The 25,532-nt window shown below is 39.5% G+C and overlaps 1 protein-coding gene across 2 annotated transcripts in view; it reads right to left on the bottom strand.

The window, feature by feature from the left end:
* Positions 1-25,532, bottom strand: part of LOC122092396 — a 114,025-nt gene that overhangs the window by 64,096 nt on the left and 24,397 nt on the right. The window contains exons 6-14 of one of the 2 annotated variants that reach the window (XM_042662710.1): positions 24,450-24,558; positions 24,257-24,324; positions 23,924-24,049; positions 22,613-23,847; positions 21,985-22,188; positions 21,803-21,863; positions 19,533-19,646; positions 9,027-9,140; positions 8,814-8,903 (exon numbers count right to left, since the gene is read on the bottom strand). In XM_042662710.1, the coding sequence (XP_042518644.1) occupies positions 8,814-8,903; positions 9,027-9,140; positions 19,533-19,646; positions 21,803-21,863; positions 21,985-22,188; positions 22,613-23,847; positions 23,924-24,049; positions 24,257-24,324; positions 24,450-24,558 (2,121 nt within the window). Of the gene's footprint in view, positions 1-8,813; positions 8,904-9,026; positions 9,141-12,770; positions 13,213-19,532; positions 19,647-21,802; positions 21,864-21,984; positions 22,189-22,612; positions 23,848-23,923; positions 24,050-24,256; positions 24,325-24,449; positions 24,559-25,532 lie in introns of those variants that run through there. The other variant, XM_042662715.1, reaches the window with a different exon arrangement.

Here is a 25,532-nt window from a genome sequence, read left to right as displayed (position 1 = left end):
ATTCTAATTGAACCACGGTCTATGTTGGTCCAATGTCGGTTCAATTTAATTGGTTAGAAGTTACTTTTACTTTTACTTTTTACTTTTCTAAAAGGGGGGAATCAATTCAATTTTGTAAGTGATGATGGGTGAAGACTTTCCCATTCCAACTTTAAGAGGTGAGGATTTTTCCACTTTTGATAGTTAGTAGGTGAAGACTTTTCCAATTTTAGTAGTTGAAAGGTGAAGACTTTCCTACCCCAACTTTAATAAGTGAAGACTTTCTATTATTGTTAGTTGGAAGTTGAGTATATAATGTTTTGTTGAGTTAGTCCTATAAATAGGGATCAATTATAAGCATTCAAGAACAACTCAGAATTTGAAATCAAAGTTTGCTTATGCAACTCTCTTCTGGTGTTGGATCAAGAATCTCCTGTGTTTGATCAAGAAATCCCTTGTGTTTGATCAAGGTAGATTGGTGTTTGATCTAGTCACTCCACCTTGCGGTGTGAAGCCCGGGTGTTACTTTTATTATCTATTATCCTATCCTCTTCTTCTATCAACAGATTTTCAGCAAGCATCTACTTCCAAATCTGGATTTCTTTATTCTCTGAGAAAAGATCATATCCTGATACTATTTTGAGCTTCCTCAATTACAATATTACATCAATTGGTATCAGAGCATGGCAGAGAATGAGTCTCTGAGGCAGCCTCCTCCAGCTGATCCAATGGCAAGGGTCATTGAAATGTTTCAGCAACTCTCTGCTAATCAAAAAGCTATTAGTGAGAGGTTACTGCGACTTGAGAACCAAAGTGTTACTCCGATACAAGGCAACAATGTGCCATTCGAAAGGGAGGACAGGTATCAACTACAACTACAATCTGTTGTGCATCGTCAACATAGGAGAAGTGCTGAAAGGGAACAACAAAGAACCCCTACGGCCCCGCCTACCTTCGAGAAGCATATAAGATCTTATTTCAATGGTGATCTTGAAGCACCTCGTCGACGTACTGATGATTCACAGAAGGTAAAGCTTGAATTAAAGGAGTTCAACGGAAAACATGATCCACAAGTATTTTATGATTGGTTGGCTGCTTTAGATGACTATTTTGATTAGTTTGAGCTGTCTGAGTCACGCAAGATGAGACTAGCGCGTACTAAGCTAGTTGGCTCAACCCGCGAATGGTGGAGAACTGAAGAAAGGGATCTCAAATATCGTGGCAAAGCTCCCATTACTTGGGAAGAGATGAAAGAAGATCTTAGTGCCAAATACTTACCACGACACTTTAGATCACAATTGCACGACAAGTTGAATACTCTTCGTCAAGGGAGTATGTCAATTGCAGAGTATATGGAGCAGTTTGATTCACTCTATTCATGCACCGGCATCAGGGAAAATGACTTACAGGTACTTTCTCGCTTTCGTTTGGGTTTAAGATCTGATATAAACCATGCTATTGGCGTAGTAGATATATCCAATGTCAGGGAATGCTTCGAGAAGGCAGTACATACAGAGGAGTTACTAGCTCCCACAGGTAGAAGGTTTGGATATTAAGCTGGTGAGATTGCAAAAAAATCCAACAAAGAATCCTACTTATGCTCCACGTGCTGATCACAAAGGGAAAGCACCTATGTGATGGAGTAGCCTTAGGAAGAAGAGGAAAAATCACACAAAAGGGGGAAGGGGATCACACCACACACAAATTCACTAATCTAAAATTAAATTCACTCTAAAAAATTAAACATTGAGTTATGCAAGTATATAAAGGGAAAATAAAAGACTACTCCTACTTAGACTCTAATACTGAAATAAACTCCTATTTAGACTCCAAACATAAACCTACTTCTCTACCTCCTACGTATCCTACTCAAAAACAAATAAAAGACATAATGTAAAACTAACTACTACCAGCACTTGTTGGACCAAAAACCTGGGCTGAACCGGTTCTTCTTGGCCCTTGGCTTCCACAGTCGGTCCTGTTGGTCCAACCAGGTAAGTGTAACTGTATCTACATCACTATGCCTAGCACTTCCACAGTGCAATGCTTTCATTGTCAGGAGAGGGAACATTATGCCAAAAATTGTCCTACACGTCAAAAAATAGCAGTGATGGTCGACGCTGAAGATACTCCTGATGAAGATAATTCTCATATCTTTCCAATTCCATTAGAAGAGGAAGACGAAAATGCTGATTATTATGATGGGGCTGAAGCAAATGAAGATGATTCCTATGAAATTCATGTGGTTTCTCGCATATTGGTGGCTGAAACCAAAAGCGAGGATTGGCGATGTACTTACATATTTTACAGCCGCATGCGTTCAGTTGATCGCACTGTACAGGTGATAGTTGACAGTGGCAGCTGCGTTAATATTGTCTCTGAGTTGTTTGTGAAGAAGGCACATTTGAAGATAGAGAAACACCCGCAACCTTGCAAAATATCCCTACTGAATGGCAATACTTTGGAGGTCAATCAGCGATGTTCTATTCCATTACAACTTCCTCGATACGAAGAAAAGGTATGGTGTGATGTTATTCCTATGAAGCTAACTGATGTTCTTCTAGGGAGGCTATAGATGTATGATAATGATGTTCTCACTGGCGGAAAGAATAATTAGTGCATATTTACTTTTAAAGGGCAGCGCACTATACTTGAGCCTATCAACGTACCAGAGGAGATGCGCAAGAGAGAGACATTGAGACTAACTAGAAGGCCACCACCGATACCAACAAGATGCTGGTCCTTCCACAGAAGAAGATCTTAGCTGTTCTACAAAAGCAGTTTCAACAAACCAGCCATAATACAGGCATGATATTAGCCCTAGTTACTAGAGAGGTCACTCCACCACCAACAGTTCATCTCACACGGCCTATTAGAGAGCTTCTATCAGACTTTTAGTACCTGACAAGCTACCTAATAAGCTCCCTCCTATGCGCGATATTCAGCATGCTATTGACTTGATACCTAGTTTTGTGCTTCCCAACCTTCCAGCTCACTGTCTCAGTCCTACAGAACATAATGAGCTTAAAAGGCAAGTTAATGAACTACTACAGAAGGGGTTTATCATTGAGAGCCTTAGTCCTTGTGTTGTACCAGCATTGCTTACTCCAAAGAAGGATGGCTCATGGCGCATGTGTGTCAACAGTAGAGCAATAAACAAAATAACGGTCAAGTATAGGTTTCCCATACCACGGCTTGATGATATACTAGACATGTTGTCCGGTGCAAAGGTCTTTTCAAAATTGGACCTTCGAAGCGGCTACCATCAAATTCGTATTCGGCCAGGAGACGAATGGAAGACAGCCTTCAAGACCAAGGATGGGTCGTTCGAGTGGAAGGTCATGCCCTTTGGTCTGATGAATGGTCTGACAAATGCACCTAGTACATTCATGCGAGTTATGACACAGGTACTTCGTCCATTTATTGGTCGATTTTTGGTTGTACACTTTGACGATATCTTAGTTCACATCAAGCATCCAGATGATCACATCGACCATTTGAAGCAAGTCTTGAGGGTGCTCCGTATGGAGAAGCTATACATTAATCTCAAGAAGTGTTTCTATATGCCGCCCAAGGTTGTATTCCTCAATTTTATTGTCTCATCCAAAGGGGTTGAAGCTGATCCTGAGAAGATCAAGAGCATCACCAACTGGCCTACCCCGAAGACAATCACTGAAGTCCGTAGCTTCCACGGTCTAGCCTCATTTTACAGAAGATTCATTCAAAATTTTAGTGCAGTCATGGCACCTATTACCGAATGTATGAAGCAAAGCAAAGGCAAGTTTGAGTGGACAACAGAGGCGACAAAATCCCTCCATCTTATCAAGAAGATGATGACAGAGGCCCCGATACTACGCCTACCAGATTTTGACCGTGTATTTGAAGTGGCAACTGATGCTTCGGATATTGGGTTAGGAGGTGTGCAGATGCAAGAAGGGCACCCTATCGCTTTCTATAGCGAGAAACTCAACGATGCCAAGCGATGCTACTCGACTTATGATTTGGAGCTCTATGGTGTCATCCAAGTGTCATGCCACTGGAGACACTTTCTTATTGGTAAGGAATTCATTCTTTACACCGATCATGAAGCACTCAAACATCTCCATTCTCAAAAGTCAATCAGTCAAAAGCATGCAAAGTGGGTTGCTTACCTACAAGAGTTCGTCTTTGTGATGAAATACAAGGCTAGTAAAGAGAACACGGTGGCTGATGCTTTAAGCTGAAAAGTTCTCACTATCAATACTTTTTCGGCACATGCCATTAGTATTGATCAGGTACTTATCAGATGTCCTATATGCAGAGTTACAGTAAGATGGGCAACACCCTAAATATTCTGTCCACTATGGTTATTTGTTCTTTGGAACGTGATTATGCATTCCGGACTCCCCCCTACGACATCACATCATAAGGGAGTTACATGGAGGAGGTTTGGGAGGCCACTTTGGCAAGGACAAGACCATCATACAGGTGACTGATAGGTACTACTGGCCACACATTGCAAAAGACGTAGATCATGTCATCAAAAGGTGTCGAGTTTGTCAACTTGCTAAGGGAAACAAGCAGAATACAGGCCGTTACTACCCACTACTGGTTCCTCATGCACCTTGGCTCGACATTAGCATGGATTTTGTACTTGGGTTGCCACCTACAAGAGAACGATACGACTCCATCATGGTTGTAGTAGATCGCTTCTCTAAGATCGCTCACTTTTTGCCATGTCGAAAGACCTTTGATGCCTATCATATTGCAAGCCTCTTCTTCAAAGAGGTTGTTCGATTGCATGGGTTGCCAAGTACTATTGTCTCTGATCGTGACGTCAAGTTTATGAGCTATTTCTGGAAGACATTGTGGTTGAAAACTAACACAAAGCTACAGTTTTCAACCGCATTCCATCCACAAACTGATGGTCAGACAAAGGTTGTTAATAGACATTTGGGGAACTTGTTGAGGTGCTTAGTTCGAGATTATGAGAAGACATGGCCAGCAATCCTCGACATTGCTGAGTTTGCCTACAATAGCTCAGTGAACAGGACAACGGGGCGCACACCATTCAAGATATTACTAGGAATTCAGCCGTAACAATTGATCTTGTTCCACTCCCACCCCAGGCTCGAATCAGCCTTAAAGCTGATGAATTCTTGCGCCACATCACAGAGGTGCATGCAAACGTGCGACGACGTATCTCCTTAAGTAATGATGTCTACAAGACTACAGTTGATCGTCATCGATGTTATATGGAGTTTAAACCAGGAAACAAGGTTATGGTTCGCTTAAATCCTGAGAGGTTCCAACCTGGTATTAACACAAAGCTCCATCCAAAGAAGATGGGTCCCTACAAGGTGCTGAAACGTGTAGGACCAAACGCTTATGTGCTCGAATTTCCTAAGGAAATGACCATAACCAATGTCTTCAATGTAGCTGACCTACATCTTTATGTGGGACATCATTCAGATGATGGTGGCATGGAACAAATGCTACGGCTGCCTCAACTTACACCACCTCTTGATGTTATTGAAGAGGTTTTGGATGATACTTACAAAGCCACTCGTCGTGGCACCGGTCATCACACTTTTCTTGTCAAATGGAAGGGACGACCACAGACTAATTACACTTGGATTCATGCTGATGACTTCAAGAGAATCGAACCTGAATTACATTCGTCGAAAACAAACGTTTTCAAGTCGGGAGGAGCTGATGCAAATTTGAAGACCTACATCCATAGGAAGAAGGCCAACAAGAGTAACTAACATGTGGCCTTACCTTGTTGATACTTTTTAATTTCCATACTTCGTTTTTATTTCATGCTTTGTCTTAGTTTAGTCCAATTGAACCACGGTCCATGTTGGTCCAACGTCGGTTCAATTTAATTGGTTAGAAGTTACTTTTACTTTTCTAAAAGGGGGGAAATCAATTCACTTTTGTAAGTGATGATGGGTGAAGACTTTCCCACCTTTGGTAGTTGGGGGGTGAAGACTTTCCCATTCCAACTTTAAGAGGTAAGGATTTTTCCACTTTTGGTAGTTGGTAGGTGAAGACTTTTCCAACTTTAGTAGTTGGAAGGTGAAGACTTTCCTACCCCAACTTTAATAAGTGAAGACTTTCTATTATTGTTAGTTGGAAGTTGGGTATGTAATGCTTTGTTGAGTTGGTCCTATAAATAGGGATCAATTGTAAGCATTCAAGAACAATTCAGAATTTGAAATCAAAGTTTACTTATGCAACTCTCTTCTTGTGTTTGATCAAGAAATCCCTTTTGTTTGATCAAGGTAGATTGGTGTTTGATCCACTCGATCCACCTTGCGGTGTAAAGCGCGGGTGTTACTTTTATTATCTATTATCCTATCCTCTTATTCTATCAACAGATTTTCAGCAAGCATCTACTTCCAAATATGGATTTCTTTATTCTCTGAGAAAATATCCTATCCTGGTACTGTTTTGAGCTTCCTCAATTACAGTATTACATTACTTTACTGTAGAGAATCTTCTCATACTAACTCCCCAACCATATATGCCCACTACACCAAGCAATTATAGTCAATTGATATATACACCTTCACAAGCTGATGATTCATACCCTAGGTTGGGTTATCTCCCACATGCTGATGATTCCACCTATAGAGCCATTGTGATGAAATTCAAGCACTTCATCAAACAAAGGATTGCATTGCCTACTTTTCTCATCGAGTCCATGTAATAGTTATGTTGCCCCTAAGGTCAGCCTAGTGATTTTAACCCTCCACGAAATACGGAAACAGTACGTGGTATTGAATTGTGTTGTAAATTGTAATGTATTGTACCAAGTGTCTATGATAACTCTTTTCGACAATGTCATATGGATAAATTTAGTGAAACATTAAATGATCTCATACTTCGATAAATACAGAATGCTTTCTAATTTTACAGTTCTTCATTCTGAATGCTTATTCACCCCACCCCCCAAAAAAAAAAGCTTATTTCAATCATTCTGATTTAATGTCGTGTGTTCTATGCCTAGATTTTATGTAAAATAGATTATAAAAGAGAGAGAATGCAGTAGGCTACACTATACACTAAAAAGGTCCGGAGCCAAACAACCATTGTAGGTTTTTTTTTTTCAATCTAATGATTCAAGCATACATGATCATGTTTAAATAGGCACTCCTTGAAGTTTCAAGGAAAATTCCATTGTTTAAGCACCAGCTAGCATTCCTCCCTTTTCAGCCAAAAAGAAACAATTTTGATCCCATTTCAGCTTCAGGTCCAGTCGAAATGGCTTGTTTCACCGAGATTTCCAGCATTACCAAAAAGTACACAAGAAACCTAATAATAACAATATAATACAGGCTATCATACACAAAAGAAAATTCAGGGGAATCTAACCTCCTTTTTTTTTTTTGCTCGTATATAGTCAACAGATACATATCCAATGATTTTAGTATATTTACATTTTTGGTAAGAACTGAAAAAAAAATCTTAAAAGAAAATAATATTATACATGTTAGGCTAGGCCAATGGACTATAACATGTATTTTTCTTCTCATAATATTGACAATATATATATAGTATTACATAATATTTATTGTGATGTATAATGTTATTAACAAAACAGTGCATCACACAATTAGATTTCGAAATTAAAAAACCATTTTAGACAGTTTTATTATGCATTTAACCATAGTTTTTAAGGCGCTGCTAAGGCGTCTCCTTACCAGCGCCTTGGCGCTGATGCGGTCTAGAAATGGTAAGCCAATGCTCCGCCTTATGTGAAGTGGCGCCTTATCGGTTTTTTTTTTTTTTTTTTTTAAACACATTTTAAAATTACTTGATGAAGATTCCAAATATAGATTTTTTATTGGTAGGTATATTGTTTTGTTAACACTTGAGATGTATGGGATCAGCTTTGCTCCACCAAAAATAACCAAAACAAACAAAACAAAAACACGATTCACAAACAGGGTTTGGATTTTGTCAAGGGTTTTAAGAAAGGGCTTTGAGAAGGAATCAAGAAACAAAGAAGAACCACTGATCCAGGCGACCATTTTGCTCCGGCAACTGTGAGTTTGCTCTGGCAACGGTGAGCTTCTTCTTCTTTGACAGGAGTAGAAATATAGTGGATGACCTTAGGGATTAGGCACTCATTTTGGCATCATAGAGGTAAGTATAATAAATATTTGTGTTTTTTATGTCTTCTTTTCTTTATATTTATAATTTTGTTTCATAATTATGTATTTATATTATACGTTAATATGATTGATGATTGATGATTGATGATATGTTATGATGATTGATGATTGATGAAGATGAACTTAGTTTATTTACTTTATTGATTTGTTTTCTTGATGAATATCTTACATTGGTATGAATATGAACCTTTAATATTTATTTAACATATGAGTAATAGGATTCAACTAGGATTTGAGCCAAATAGATTGGTTTTATAAAAAAATTACACAGGAACGCTTTAGTCAATAAGGCGACGTTTTATGCCCGCCTTATCACTAAGGCACTCCGAAAGACCCTCAAACGTCTCTGTCGCCTTACCGCCTTAAAAACTATGCATTTAACCATTTACAAATGTTAAATTTATGCTTAAATAGAAGTTCCTAGAGTTGCAAAGCACAATTCCTAGTAGTATCATGTTTTGTCGTTATTCCAACAAAGGCAGTGGAATATATCGACTTCAAAAGGGGGCAAGACCAGTCTACCCAGCTTTAATTCAATGTCCAGAATGCCTTCACCCAACAACAAACTACCAACATATGAGAACAATTAATGGCCTGCCGGTCTATCAATCCATCCCTCCATTCATCTAACCATTTGTCTATTTAAGGTAAAATAAGACCGTCTTATTGTACCTCAAGCATGTTTTCCGCAAGAAAGATATTGGGTCCAGTACAATTTCTACCACGTGAAACATCATGCTGAAGGATTCTAAGCTTCCCTTCCTGCAACAACTTACAGAAAATAGACCGTAAATAGAGGCCCAAAAAAAAAAACTAAATATATATATATATATACCAACACATATGTATGTAACTTCAAAGTACTTCAAAGTCCAAGTTGTTCACCTTAGTTCCATAAACAAGACCTCCACCAACCAAAGGATGAAAGCATGCAACATTGACCTCATCTTCTGCACTAGGAAGCACTCTAACAAGCTCCATATCTGAAACTCTGTATACCTGAAACAGAAATTGTCTTGGAAAAATGTAAATATCAACAATTATTGTTGTACTATAACATGGGAACATTTAGGGACAGGGACAAAGTAAACAGAGAAAAAATAGGGAAGTAAATAAAGATACTATGGAGTATTCACCCGAAGGATTTAAAACAAAGAAGACAATACAACTAAAAATAAATAATATGGCCACTTTAATTCAAATTAAATAAAAAGGGCTTACCCGGTGCACGTGGTTCCCGCATGTGTGAGGTCCGGGGGGGGGGGCAAGAACTACGCAGCCTTACCCCGAGAATGTCAAATTTTAAATTAATATATAGGGATAATTACTTAGACACCCCTTGTACTTTGTCTAGGTTGCTTGACACCCAAAACTATTGGCAAATTTACATGAATCCCCAAGAAACCTGATGGTGTTAGTCTGCTGCTAGTGGTTGATATGGAAAAGACCATTTGCCCTTATGGCCAAATCGATTTAAAGAGTGGGTGAAGAGATTCCCCATTCACCCATCTTCCATCTTTGGCTCTTTGGATTTCATTTTTATTCTTCTTTTTTTCCCTTCACTTTCCCTTCACTAATGCTAACAGGTAATGGTGGGAGTGGTTCTTCCAATCTTCTTCCTCCATTCTTTAGATAAAACCGATGATGGCTCGTCCTTTAAGATTCCTCAGTCCCTCACTAAGAGAAACTGAAGAAACAGAGATCGCCCCTTCATCCTCATCCTCCCCTTCCGCCTTCAAAGGCTTCGGACCACTCGATGACCATAAGAAGTCTGATCTTCATCGTTGCAAGATTGCCCCTGCCATAATAGTTGTGCGAGACCTTAGGAAGAAATCAATTGGGTTTTGCATCGGGACATCACCGTTGAGCATTTGAAAATAATGTGTAGGACCGTGAGTTCACTTAAACTAGCCATTGCCTGCCATCATGTCCTTTAACATTAGATGGTGTTAAGTATAAACCCCAGAAAGCAAGCTGACAGCGTTACCAACCAACCCAACAAAGTTAGAAGAGTAGAAATTCTGATATTCTCCATTTTTTCCAGCCTTCCTCCTCTTATGATCTAATTGATTGGTTTTTATTTTCTGATAACTGTAGAATCAATTGAATATGTGTAACTTCCAACTGGGTAAGTGGAAGCACACTCATGAAGATTAGAAGGTGAGTCTGAGAAATCTGATAGTGAAGGAGACGACTTGTTAAACAAGTGTCGATAAAAGGAGCGGATTCACCAAATTTCAGTTGAAGAGAAGCTGCAGAGACAAACAAGCTCAGACCCTTTTGGAGAAACTGAAATTCGGAGATCACTTTCCTGGATAATTTCTTCGATTCTTGGAAGAGAGTATGAGAGAAGACGGCGATACATGGCGGCTGATGGAGAAGGGACCTACAAAAACCATTTTGACATTCTTCCCACTATTTTTTATCTTGTTTTAAATTTTTTTTTTTTTTTTTTTTTTTTCCCTTCTTTACTGATTTAGTAGATCACAGCCCCAAATCATGGAATGAAAAGACAGGTGAACGGGAAGCCCCCTTCACCGACTACTTAAATCAATTGGCCATAAGGTTAAAATAGTCTATTCCATTTCAACCACTAGCAGCAGACTAACCCCATGTTTCCTGGGGCTTCAAGTAAATTTTCCAATAGTTTGGGGCGTCAAGCAGCCTAGACAAAGTACAGGGGGCGTCTAAGTAATTATCCCTATCCCTAATATATATATATATATATATAAGCATCTTAAGAATTAAATTCATCTATTGGTGATGATTCTAGCATATTGCTCTGGACCAATAATTGGCATCCTGATGGTGTTTTAATTCTTCAGTATGATGACAGAATTAGGTATGATGCAGATTCAAGATTCAAATAGATTGGCCAAGGTGTCTTCCATCCTTATAGATGGTCAGTGGCTTCCGAGCCCAAGAAATTTTGTTTCTCTCATTAAGGTTTTGGATAAGCTTCAGAGTGACAATTTGAGGTCTAGAGGTAGTAGGGACGCTATTCAATGGATGGCAAACTCTTCCAATAAATTCCCACCTTCTTCTACTTGGAATTTGATCAGACATAGGGCTCACTCTATTCCCTCGTATAGATTGGTCTGGGTTGGATTTTCCATTCCAAGGCATTGCTTTACTGTTTGGAGAGCTCTCACTTATTCTCTTCCGACATAGGAGTTTCTTTCCCAAGGAAATATTGAGGAACGGCGACAAGAGGAGGAAACTTTTAAGATCTTAGCTTTGACATAAAAAAAGATGGAGCTCCAAATCATTCCAAGAGGCCGAGAGTTGGGATCTCCCTCTTATTGCTCCCTCCCCTTAGTTTTCATGTATCATCTTTTTATGTTGTTCCTTCCCGCGCCCCCTTATTTTCATGTACCCCCTACTTTGGTGTTTGTTTTGTCCCTCCCCCATTTTTAGATGTATCCCCCTTTAGTGATTTTTGTTTCTAGTATCCGATGTTAGGGCTCCTGGCACTTGGATTGTCATTATAGCTTGTTCTTTTGTTTTAATATATTATCAATTTACCCAAAAAAAAAATTTTTTAAGTATTAAGAATTAAGAATTAAGTTAGGTCATATAGGACAGTTCAAGCTACGCCAAACAATTGCAAATGTTTCATGTCATGAACCTTCTCACAAACAAATTGGAAATTTACAAACAACTACCATAATGGATTACATTTATTTAATTTTCAGTATAGAAGTTCAATTGGAATCTAATTAAAACAGAACTCATTTTCAATCAACCACAAAATAATACAATATATTACTACAATGCCCATTAGAGTCAACTAATCGTGGCTGGAAATTATATCAACCGAAAGACAATATGCAAATATCGTGGCGTTGGTACTGATTGTCAAAGTCCTTATCGAGCTCAGATATACTGGTTTATTGCCAGTCATTACCAAGCTCAGATACAGATCTCACTTTCCATGTGTCATAACAAACTTCCACAATGTAGTATGTCATGTTCTCATTTTAAGAGATCCTAGAATTTTTCTGTGGTGAACTGGTGATACATGCCACCAGTTCCTTGAAATGCACTCATTTCCAAGCCTATTTCCTAAAACAAGTTTTGAGAAGCCTTTTTCGTTGTTTTTTTTTTTTTTTTTTTTTTTTTTTTTTTAGGAGGGATAAGAAAAATGTTCTTTTTTAATATTGTAGCAAGGTAGAAAGGGTCAAGGGATGAGAAAGTCAGTAATATAGGACCAGTACCCAACTAGACAAGTAGGTACCAATCTTACAGGAGGAGCATTGAATTTCTCTGCAGAAAATCTGCAATAGAAACAGCGCTGCCGGTAGGGATGATGGCAGAGTGACTTCACTCAAGGCTGTCCTCATGAGATTACACGTCAACTTCAAAAACAGAAATAATAACAGGACAATGGTTGCAGCAGTAATTATAAAAAAAAAAAAAAAAAGAAAAAAAGAAGAAGAAGAAGAAGAAGAAGAAGAAGAAGAAAGAAACAAAGAAACAAAGAAAAGAAAAGAAGAAACAAAGAAATAAACAGAAAATAGAGAAGGGGAAGAAAATAGGGATAGAGAAGGGGAATAGGGGACTATCTCAATCCCGATCCTCTCACCGTCGCTGCATCTCACAGTTTTTCCCGCCCAAAGCTATTTTTTCTTTTTCATTCTTGTTGGCTGCCAAAACCCAGCAGCCACCATCTCTCATTTATAATAATAAAGCGATTACAGTAATTAGATCATTCGTTCCACGGAAAGGAAAGGAATCCCCAGGGCACTATCCTAATTGGAAACTAATTACAAATCAAATCAAATCAAATTAGATGAAAACGAAAATGTCCTAGGAATTAAAAAAATACTAATTACATAAAGCAGCCAATAAAATAAGAAATAACTTTAGTCAATGAAATCCCCACACAAAGACAAGACATCCCTAAAATTTAGCACTAGTAAATGCTGTCAAATCTTCTGTATTCTCCTCCACATATTGACCATGGGGGCCACTTGAAATCTGGAAAACTCTTCCAACAAATCAGCTCAATTTGCCTTGAAAAGAAAACCTCCACGCAAGAAACATTGGCCTGAATCTCGTCTTCATCTAGCTGGCATGGGACACATGAAAAATCAGGGAAATAGATCCTTAAATATCCTCTTTAATCCTGGAAAAAGATCTCCAACAAATAAGGAAGATTGATAGCAATCCTTGACCCCCATGAAATCTGTTTTAGAACCCAATCATAGGCTTGAAGTGCATCACTCAGCCCTAAAATACAAAATACAAAAAAAAAAAAAAAAAAGGGGTGGGGAATTGGAAGAAGAAGAAAGAAAAAATACAACACCGCTATCTCTGTTACAGATCAATCAGAGGATGTCAGTAGTGGGCTTAAAAGAGATGAAGAAGAAGAAAGAGAATAAAAGGAACTGTGAACAGTATGTTGAGTTTCTAACGGTATTTTGGTTTTATTGTTCTTCTTAGTTATTTTATGTTGGGTTGTACAGGTTACAGGGGTATTTTAGTTCTCTAGCATCTTTTTATTATATTATATATAGAGGGGGAGGAGCCTACGCTACGTAATTCATACTAGCCGCAGACAGCCTCCCATAGTTTGATGTCATCTCTTTTCTTCTCCCTTCCTTCTTCTTTTCTCTTCCCCTTGGTTTGGTTGCAGGATTATGGTTTTCTAACATGGTAACAGAGCTTCTGTAATCGTATCAGGGTTTCTCATTCTCTCTTCTGCTGATCTTTTGTTCTTTTTAAAACCCTGTGGTGCACGGCCACCTATTGCTGCATCTATTATTATTTAAGCCTCCTTTCTCATCAATTGACTGCTTCCCTATACATGTGCTCTGAACTGGAGATCTATAGTAACATGGTGCTCTCAAGTATATGATCTATAGTTTTGTGGATGATCTATAGTGCTTCCCCACTATCTAGTATCTGATTTTTTGGGGTCTACAAAACCATGTAAGATTGATCTATTTCTTTTGGGCTACTGGTTTTATCCATTGTTGCTGCCCCTATTTGTCTCTCTTTGTTATGGTTGAGATCAAGTCTACTACCCATCCCACGGATAATGTGTATGTCATCATCACATATATCAAACTCGAAGGGAGCACTAACTGTTTATTATGGGCTGTGAGAGTTTACATTACGGCCTAAGACAAGCTCAAGTATATTACATCTACTCCATTTGCCTCGGATGACAAAGTAAATGGTGAGTGGATGAAGGAAAATGCTATCACCCTCATCTGTTCATGACCAATATGGTGTCGGATATTGCTACTAATGTTATGTTCCACACCATTGCTAAGGGTGTTTGGGACCACTTGAAAAACACATTCTCAGGAGAAGAATATGACTCATATTTATGAACTTTATGAGAAATTGTTTCAACTTCCGCTGTCTAACAAGTCTCTCCAAGATAACTACAGTGCCTTTAAAGGCACGGTTTACCACTAATATTAAGAAGTTTAAGACCCATCAGCCAGAGCAATGAATTCTTTGTCTCCAAGTTCTTGGCTGGTTATACTGACCTAAAGGTTGTAAAGGGTCAACTTGTTGGTGAGACAGTTCCTACACTTGTTGATACCTATTCTCACCTCAGCGCATTGCAAAACGCGATTCCTCCACTAAGGACAGTTCTGCATTTACTGCTGGTCATGGCTGTTGCAAAGGTGGTGGTTCAAGGGAAGACTGCATGTTTGGCGGTCGTGGTCCTGGTGGACAAAAGACTAATCAGCAACGTTCTTATTGTGACAAGCCTAAACAAGCTACTGAGACTTGTTGGGCCAAGCACGGCAAGCCAGAATGGGCACACAAGTTAGCCAATCATGCAGTGTCTGAAGGTGGTATTGATGCAATATCCTCCATGATCCCACACCAAAAACTTCCTCATATGGTTCATCTACAACTCCTTTGTTACATAATGACATCACTCAGTTATTGCGGCGTTTACAGAGTCTTGAGACACCCACTAATACATCTATTGGTGCTTCTCCCTCCGCTACTACCTTAGCTCATGCAAGTACTCCTGCTTTCTTTACCCCTATTTCTCCCTGGTTTATTGATTCTAGGGCTTCTACTTATATGACTGGTAAGTCTTTTTTTTTTTTTTTTTTTAACCTCATTTACCACAAACTCATCATACTTCTATCAATCATGCCAATGGCGCCTCTACACCTGTTTTTGGTCATGGTACAGTAGCACCTACCTTCCCCATTAACCTTTCTCCTATTTTGCATGTTCCTCAATTTCCTCTAAATCTTCTTTCTTCCAGTCAGTTAACTAAGGCATTAAATTGTTCTGCGACACTTTTCCAGCTTACTTTGAGCCTAAAATTGACCAGGTGTGAGGCTTCTAGATGACTATACTATTGAGTTTTATTTCTTTCCTACTTAGAGGGTTTTATTCTGTCCAGTTCTAGTTCCTTGATCTGATTTCAGATCTATTATTGGTTGTGAGTTGTTTATTACTGGGGTTTGTTTGCCTAGGGTGAACCTACCTTACATTAGCATCGTATAAAAGAGGGGAGGGTCAAATATGGAAGCAAGCTATAAATTAGGACAAAGAGGGATGAAATAGGAAGGGGCATGACTAGAAGATAAAGGGCGGGGGGGGGGGGGGGCGGTGGAGGAAATGTCTTACAGTCTTAGTCTCTTGTTTGGAGTGGAATCTAGCGCAGAGAGCTATATATGGAGTTGCCTTCTGCTAGAGATGGAAGTTCCAGGAACTCTGGCGGGAGACCAGGAGTTCGACTTTGACAAGAAAAGGGCTTCAACAGAAGAAGGGCGACTCACAGTAAGAGTGTCGAACCAGGTACAGCTTTTTTTTCTGCCAGAACCTTAGGACGAGGGGTTGAACAAAGTTATGGGGTAAAAGAGAAGGGTTACCACGAGGAACCGAAGGGAAGGGGTGGGGTGGGGTGGGGTGGGGTGGGGCTTCTGCAAGATATAGAAGAGGAAGATGGTTTTGTTTTGTTGCCAGAACCCTGAAAAGGTTCAAACAAAGTAAAGGGGGGAAAATAGGAGGGCGGTGGGGTTCGCTGATGTGAAATCAAATGGAAGTTGGGTGTCAATTTCTCTGTCTATCAACATAGTTTTTTTTTTTTTTTTTTGGTTGGATCTTAGTTCTTGGCAGAAGCCAAAAGAACATAAAAGAATGGAAATGGAAGGAGATAGGTTGATAGGGAGGGAGGAGAAGGATAGGGGATTCTTCAGCACTAATACCAGCTGATGGAGGGCAGGTAGGGGATGGGAAGAGTTTAGAGAGGAAATCAGATTAGTAGGGGGGAAGGGGAAAAAACTCACAATCACAGACTCACTCATGGCGCAAAATAACTCAATTTCTTATTCATTCGTGGTGTCCATCGTTGGGTACATGGCTAAATGCAAGTAATTAAAGAGCAAAAATCTAAACTCCTACTTAGACTCTAACAAGGAAACAAGCTCTAATACGAATGAAGTTCAAAAAGGAAGCATGGTCTAAACCGACTCTCTAAGACCTACGTAACAAATATTTGAAAAAAAGAATAAATAAATAAATAATCAATGCGCTATTTCTTCGCCCGAATCAAACTCTTCTTTTGTTGAACGAGAAGTTGCATCTAAATGCCGGGCATACTCAATCTCAATCGAACATCCAAATATTCAGTTCTCATAAGGTCACTTGCCTCTAAACAGAAAACATAGTAATTGAATCAACAACTTCCCTCACTCGCCTTTAAACAGGGTGGAATCAAAGCTTTGGGCTCGCCCTACCAATATCTCTTCTTGGGTACTGATTCGTCACAAACATCATTCGTTCATCCAACTCCTCAACCCTCAACTCATGGGGTGTGAGTGCTAACACCGAATGCGAACCCTTGTTGGACCAAAACCCTGGGTTGGACCAGTTTTTCTTAGCTCTCAGTTTCCATAGCCGGTCATGCTGGTCCAACTAGTCAAGTGCTTCTGCATCATATGGTCATTTCACTAGCATGAGACATGCATCTGGTTCATCTGTTCCTAGTTTTTAATATGACGCCCAATCACAGGGAACACAGGCTCAATCATCCTTTGTGGAAAGCTTCTTCTCCTACCTAGCCCAGCCGTCAAGTCACATTGGCTTAATGGCGATTCTTCATATTACTGTAGATGAGTCAGTTTACATGGCAGCTATGGAGGACTACATTTCTTACTTCTCTCACAATATGAAAAGGCCTGCATTTGTTTTGCAGTCAAAAATGCAAGTCGAATTCATCGGACCATGAGTGCACTCAGTCCAACACGTCATAGTTCATTTCAGTAGATAATTTTACAATAAGTGTTCTATTGCTTCGACTTAGGAGACTTGCAATTTGGGACTTCGGAGTTACATGTCCATGTGAACACTTTGTAGTTTCTAATTTGTTCCTACTTTTATTTCACTTTATCGTAAGTTACGAGTTAATTAATCAATATTATGTTTCTTCATAACACGGATGTATTACTAATTCGTTTTACTACCATAGTCTTATATCAGTAAAATAGTGTGCAGAATAGGCAATCTTACGTAACGTATACAGAATAGTTCGACAGTTACTGCCAAACAAGGGTGCAACTCTAAACACCATTATGCTTATTCCCCTTAAAAGAAGCTTCTACCAAGATCCCCTACCGGCACTCCATTAGATGGTTCCTCCATTTGTGACCTTACTGGGAAGCTTGCCTTCTGCTCTGCCATTAGCCACATCTAGATGGAGCAAAATATTCGTAGACGGACTTCCAACTCTCGATCCTTTGATAAGATTTGCAAAGTCATCTACTTCAACGTCCACACCAAACTTGGTTTCCTCCATCGTCATGTCTCTGATTCCCCAAGGAACAAGTTATTGTTGTTTCCTGCATGGTTTAAGAACTCAACGAGATCTTGCCTGGTTTAAGAACTCAGCGAGATCTCGTCCAGCGAGATCTCGACAAGATATCACTATTATCTTGCTATTTGAAAATGGCAAGATGAGAGGAGAGATAATATGTAAAAAGTGCAATATCTCGGTTGAGATCTCGGTGAATATTTGGGTCTCGACTCGTCTCGAGACCAAATCACATGGGGTATATATATAATTTCGACCCTCAACTCGACATATCTCGCCTATCTCACCCTGTTGTGAAGAAAAAGTGAACTTTTGGTGGATTTTCTTGCCAAATTTCCCCTCTACAGTGTAGATTAACAACTTCAACGCTTGGATATTCGAGATTATCACTCCATCATCAACCTCTGGAGATCCTTTTCCTTCTCCAGCAGTTTTAGGCAAAAACAACTTCTCAAAACCATTTTTTCATAGAAACATGATCAATTTTTGTTTTTATTGTGGTATAGCCTAGGGTGAAGGGCTCGAAGACTACTTACAAAGGGTCCGAAGTCAAAGTACCATTTTGTGTTTGATTTTTAAAAAATTGATGTTTCCACGGTGTTTAAAAGCCCTAAAATAGGCCAAATGACAAGTTTCAGGGGCTACAAAGACCAAATGGCCACCAAGAACAACCACCAAGTTGACCAGGAAAAAATACAAGATCTCGGGAAATCTTGCTAGATCTCTCTTTTTGGTTTTAGATGGCCCCCTTTTTGACTTTGTTCGGGCTTGGTTCCCTTTGATGTCTTGATGTCTTTGTTCACTTTTTCTCTTTTGGGTTGAGCTTGATTCGCTTATGTTCTATTGTATCTTCCCCACCCCCTATTTTTTTTCCTTATCGTAATATATTATTTCATTCATAAAAAAAATATATATATATAAAGATCATGATATGGCTGTTTGACCACTAAAACAGCAATTCAAAACAAAAAAATGCATCAATTCGTCAGCGAAATATCGCGATGGTTTTGAAACCACCAAAACGAAATGAGATTTCGAACCTTGTCATGATCTCAAGTTTCAAATAAATGGATAAGCATTTGGTCGTATTTCTAGTAAGGTTTAAATATCTTATATGATCACACGAAGAATCATCCCCCAAGACAGCAATTATCAGCAGTTTTCTCAGAGAATAAATCCCTACCTCCCAAGCATAAGAGGTTTTGGAAGTCTATATCAGAATTTTAATTACAGTAAGAAACGACTTTACTTGTAGCTAAACTATAATTTGAATCAAGTACAGTTAGCAACACAGAATGGTTCTGGCATCTCAACAGTTTTTCAAACAAGTGAACAGAGTTTGAGTCTTACAGGAAGATTTTATCCAGTTTCAATTCTTTCAAGACGATTAATGAAGTTTAGAAAAGCATGACAAGCCGATAATATCACCAGTACCAAAGAATCACATAAAGAAAGCAGGGGGGAGCTTCAGGATAACCTTTCATATCATACATAATAGAAAATCCTATACTAGAAAAATTTTCTAAGCAACCAGAAGAACAAGAATATGACTAAACATGACTATGAAACAGAGAAAAAATATGAACTTTTACCTCCAAAATTGTATAAATAGGCATGGTTGTTTCCCCATCAATAACAATACTTCTCAGAAGTGAGCTATGGCGTCGACCATAGGCCAATAATATATGCTCAGATGTGGGCGAGAACTGGAAATCCAAAATTGAATGCACAAATAAAGAAATATCCCAAAATAGTCCTTTTTTGCAACTTAAACAAGGAACTTCTAGGTCCAAAAAGAGTCTTCTGATAATAAGATACTAAGCTATTTGACAATTTATACAGGTAAATTAGTAAACTCTCACCACCCTCCTCATTTCCTGCATGTAGCGGAGTTGGTTCCCAATACTTCTTTTATAAAAAACATTTGACAAGTCAAACTTATTATAGAATAAAAACATTTCTTTAAATTTTGAATTTACAACTTAATGTGACTTAATGTTGATTTTTTATGATTTGATGTGGCTAAATGTTGATTTTTAATGACTTGATGTGGCTTAATCTTTATTTTTTATGATACAAGGTATATATAACTTACTAAATAATGTTAGAAAATTGAGAAAATAAAATGTAACACTTGGTCCCCTTGTTCGCCTTAAGGCGTGCGCGCCTTCTCGCCTAAGCGCTTAGACAGCCCTCCATCGCCTTGGTTCGCCTTGGCTTCATGACAACTATGGGGGACAGAACAGGAAAAAACCTTCAAACAAAAAGCAGCTAGCTAGGAAAAAAAAAAGAGGAAACATCATTGGAGGGGGAGGAGGATGGAGGGAGGGAGGCCCTAGAAGACAACAATGAGCCTGTCCCTTCGGGAATCACGAACTGGACGATGGCTTAGGCAGCCAAGTTTGGACCTAACATCAAAGAAAATGGCTTTCCAAATTTTGTCAAAAGAGCGGGAGTTGGGAATCCATCTTCGAAGGTTTTGCTCCATCCAAACATGGGTAATGGTTGCACCAAAAGCGAGCTTTCCGACAGTGTCACAGATACTAGGCCCACCGAAAGTCATATTAACCCAGATCCATTCTCTAAAAAGGGGAGAATGGTCCTGTTAGAAGGTCAAAAGGAGGAAAGGACTCTCTTCCAGATAGAGGAGGAGAAGGGGCAGAAGAAGAAAAGATGATCCGCACTTTCGGTCCCATTCCAGCAAAGGCAGCAAGAGGGAAGGACCTAAATGTGACGACAAATGAGGAAAGACTGTGTGTGAAGGCAGTTCAAGACAGTAGGCCAGACAGTGAAACTGTGACGGTGAATGTGCCCCTTGAACCAAATGATGATGCGCCAAGGCAATAGAAGGCCTTTAGAGCGAATGAATTCCCAAGCAGAGGCAAAGGTGAAAAATCCCGAGGGGGAAGGGAGCCAAATGATCTTATCCTCCCTTCCCCTATGGCCAGGAGGAATGAGAGAGAGAGAAGACCAGAGATCGGAGCGGGGGAAGGGGAACTAGGGGGAGACCACCCATCGGGGGAGAGGATGGACTCCATAAGGGTGGATCTAGACAAGCTCGAGGAGTAAATGGAATGGGGAGTAACATGGGAGAGGAGGATACCCGAGGGGTTCCAAGAATCTAACCAAAGGGAGAAGGAAGAACCACTACCAATGACATAAGAAAGAGCTTGAAGAGCCTAGGGCCTAAAGCTGAGAATTTTACGCCAAATCCAGGAAACGTCAAGAGAGGAGGGGGCAGATCAAAGGGTTTCAATTTTAAGGGGGAAGGAGTACACCCAAGAGACCCAAATACTTGGAAGCTTGAAGACTATTTTCCAAATAAGCTTAAGGATGCCAACCCCATTGACCTTTGAGGTTCACCTCAGCCCCAAGCCTCCTTCCGGTTTGGGGTGAAAAAATTAGTCCAGCTCATGGGATGGAGGAATTTGGATGGCTCAGCTCCTTTCCATAGGAAGGAGCAAAGGAGAGAGTCAATAGATTTGGAGATGGTGGAGGGAAGAATGAAGATGCCAGACCAATAGTGAAAATTACTAATGTACACCCCCAAAATAGGAAAAACACAAACCTGCCCTTGTACATAAAAATGAAATCTAATAACCTGTGAGCAAATCCTACCATCCTATGGAATCTTAGGTTGCAACTGCATTAAAATTTTACATTAAATAGTTAGCCATATACATTACAGGTTACTACTCTAACCTTAATGACTTATGTCAAGCCTACTGCTTGTAATTACTTCACCATTGTTTTAAAAAATACTTGTTTGAAAGAGAATCTATGCAACAGTTTTACCAGAGAAGTGGCTAAAGGATATGAACATGAAATAATAATGAATACAAACTTTGAGAGCACTACTAACCTGAATTGAGGTTAAACAATGAGCAGCTCTAATTGCCCGTGATGCAAGCACCAGACCAAAGCTATATTGCACATCACACCAAGAAAGACAGAGGGAAGAAAACCAGACATAAGGTGCATGGTTAAGATTAATGGTCATACGTTTGATTAAATAATGTAAATAGATAAGTACTGAAGATTTACGTTGCGTCCTCAAGGGAATATATGCGAAGCTCATACATAACTTGGTGAGCAGAAATAGGGTGTCGTGTCGGCGAGGTTGCAGTCCCTGGGACATCATTATGGGCTTGTGATTGTAACCCAGGATCCGCTTCCATATGAGGAAGCATACATGCAACACATGCTGCTAAAAATCTCCCGCAAGGAGAAAAATGAGCACCCATTTCACTGCCATCATAAGAAGACAAAAACATTAACAACTTAAGCAAAGAGACCTGGGATCCTTAACCATTACATAACACTGAGAAGATAGAAATATTTATCAATTGAATATCTTTTCAACATTCTGATCCAAGCTTAGTTCTTTCAACAACAGTAGCAGAACTAATTTGACAAAAAACTACAACTGATTATGAAGTGCTTATAGATTATATAACAAATTAAAAGTGAAAATGACATGCATCAGGAATGCTAAAAAAAGAATTAGGGAATATTTAAGTATTTAACTAAATAACAAGACATTGTCCAGAATCAAAACAAGAAGAGTGTCAAAGATATGCACCAAGCATTTAGTAAGAAAAAAAAAATTAACATAGGAAAATATTGAATTAAAATTCTGAAAAAAAAGGTGGGTGGGGAGAAACATCCATACCTACAAAGGACAGCATGTGGGATAGTTAATCGGCATCTTTCAGCATCTAGTGGAGCACAGGGATCTTTTATGTCATGAGGCCATATCCTTAACTTCACAGTGCAAGGTAACTCTGCAGCTGCCGCTGCTGCCAAGGATGTTGCAAGTTCAGATTCAATCCTACTAACAACAGGCTGAGGATCACTTTCATCATGTGTGACATTAATAAAAGCACCCTCCCCAGATCCATTAGGCGCAATTGAGCGGGAACGTGAAGAATGAGATCGCAGGCCAGATTGTCCTGCAATCCTGGGCTGGCTAACACCTGTTGGCATTACAGATTGTCCTGCAATCCCGGGCCGGCTAACACCTGTTGGCATTACTGTGGAAGCCATCATAGTCGCCATGCTTTGAGTACCCAAATCAGATGCCAACGTATCAGAATCAGTTCCATGAAATCCAGATGAATTGTCAACTGCGCCATCATTTATAGGAAGTATCGGATGTATGCCAGCATGGCTTTGTCCCATTAGCCAGCCTTGTAGAAAAGGTAGCTCCCAAGACATAGGATCACTGAAGGTGAAAGTCCGGTCAAGTTGACCAACCTCAGCACTTCTTAGGAGCAACTGAAGGCCTGCATTGCTAGAAAGATTTAAAAGATGGATACCAGATGTGACCTCCACTCCAGGTCTCAGTGGCCTTGTGGTAGTTCGGATACATACTCCACTAGACTGAAAATTGAGTGGTGGTACATTGCTGCCTGCATCCATTGTGTCCGGGACAGGACAGGTGCTTTGCTGAACATCCCCTATTAGACCTTCACTGTTTTCCACATCCATTGCAGAGTCATAAACCATGTTGTCCATCTCCATCGAGAAACTATCATTTACTGTGCCTTCCGGTACAGAATGGGAACTAGAAGGTATCACAGGTGACATCTCCATATGAGACACTAGAAAATCATGTTGGTTCCCTAAGTTGGGATCAGATTGAGGTTGGATGGGAGCGGAAGATTCCACTCTCCGAGAGGTAGTTGAAGTAAACGTCCTGTTAGCATGCTGCAAAATCCTTCCATCATCTCTTGCAACCGTAGGCCAGAACAAGAAAGGAAATTGTATAAGAGGTACTCTAGCATCCAAACCCGAACGGACACTAGAATGAATATTTGCAAAAAGTACAGTAGGAGGAGGATAACGTAAGTAACCCGGACATGTTGCTATTGTCATTGGAGAATCTGGAGAATCAAGATCATTCACCTGCAAAATGAATGGATCATATGAGATGGACAAATAGATAAGTATATCAAAATAACACTAACCAGAAAAGGTTCACCTCAGCAGTTAGAAGAAACGGAGCGGCATAAGGGTGGAAATGCACAGCACGAAGTGAACGCCGTGTCTTCAGCACAATACTTGGCGAAGATGTCTCCCCTCTCCTGTTGTAGTGCCATATGTACAACTACACGAGATTGAACGCATCAAAGGTTTTTTTTTTTTTTTTTCCCTCAGGGGGAAGGAATCCAGGTTCACATGATCTTGGCAAGACTGAATTGCAGGAAACATTAATGAAATTCTAACTACCATTGACTTGCACAATACTTAATTGCAAGCAACACTGATGAAATTCTAACAACCATTGAACTTTGCAGGTCAAAAAATTAATTACCTTGTGACCTGACGCTACAGCAAGAAGTTCCCCTTGGGCATGAAAAGCAATGGAAGCAATTGGGCGGTCTGCAAGGGAAAGTAATGATAGTCAAATCCACAGAGGAGAATGAACAAACTGAGCTGAAACAATAGAAATATACGATCGCAGTTGCCATGTCATGAATATTACTTAAGGCCAGAAAAGAAATTACAAAAATCACGTGATCCTATACACTCTGCAGTATTTGCATCCCAGAGGCGAACTTCATGATCCAAGCTCCCACTTGCAAGTATTTCTGGGTGCACTGGGTGGAACCTAACCTGCAAAAAATCCATTAGTGATAAGATAGAACAAAATCTCTGATGTAATACAAGATTGTTTGGCTATGTTCAAAGTCAGACCTAAGAAGGGCAGCATGTTTCTCAGATCCAGATGGCAGGCTTAGTGTTGAAATTGAAAGCTAGAATACAGAAAATAGAAGTAGCAGTTCCATCAGTTTCCTTCGGGTTAATTTTGGGCAATCAAAACTTGGCTGTTTGATTATCATCTATTTCTGGGTGTTTAATTGGCTTAGAGGGCGGGCCTCAGCACAACAGTCAGGTTGATCCAATGCGACCTAGAGGTCATGGGTTCAAGTCATGAAACAGCCTCCCTGCAAAGCATACTTCAGGCTGCATACATTATGACCCTCCCCAAAACCCACAGTGATGGGAGCCTCATGCACTGGGTACGCCCTTTTTAACTAGCTCAGTACCAAGTAGTTGGAGTACAGGTCTTGGTCTTTAAAGTTAATATGTCGAAACTAAAATATTTCAGTGAAATTTGGTTGATTCTGGTCCATTTCAACACTCCAATTTCGATAGTCATTCATTTTCCAGTCGAAACTGAAGTATTCGCCAAATTTTGGTCATTTTGATAGAAATTTCAAACCATGATTCGAGGTTGTAATCAGATTCTATTGAATGAAATTTTATTTTATTGAAAATTCCTTCTTCATCCTCTTTTGGATTTTCTTCTCCTTACAATTTGGAGGCTACAGTTAAGAATCTCATGGTTCTTGACAATGTTCAAACCCTAATCTGTAGGCTCATACATTGCACACATAGCACCAAATATCAACGAGATTTTGCAAAAATTTTCAATCAAAATGAAATCACCAATGATACTGATGTTTTACAAGATTTCAGATGAAATTTGGTGCTTCAGCAAAATGTCGACGAAATGTATCGTTTTGGTATCATTTCGATCGAAAAGATACATTTCCTTGAGATCAAAAGTTCCAAATGAAATTTTG

Source organism: Macadamia integrifolia, chromosome 2, assembly GCF_013358625.1.
Source record: "Macadamia integrifolia cultivar HAES 741 chromosome 2, SCU_Mint_v3, whole genome shotgun sequence".
Lineage (NCBI taxonomy): Eukaryota > Viridiplantae > Streptophyta > Magnoliopsida > Proteales > Proteaceae > Macadamia > Macadamia integrifolia.
Note: the sequence above shows the minus strand (reverse complement) of the source record. Positions and strands in the feature narration are given on the sequence as shown.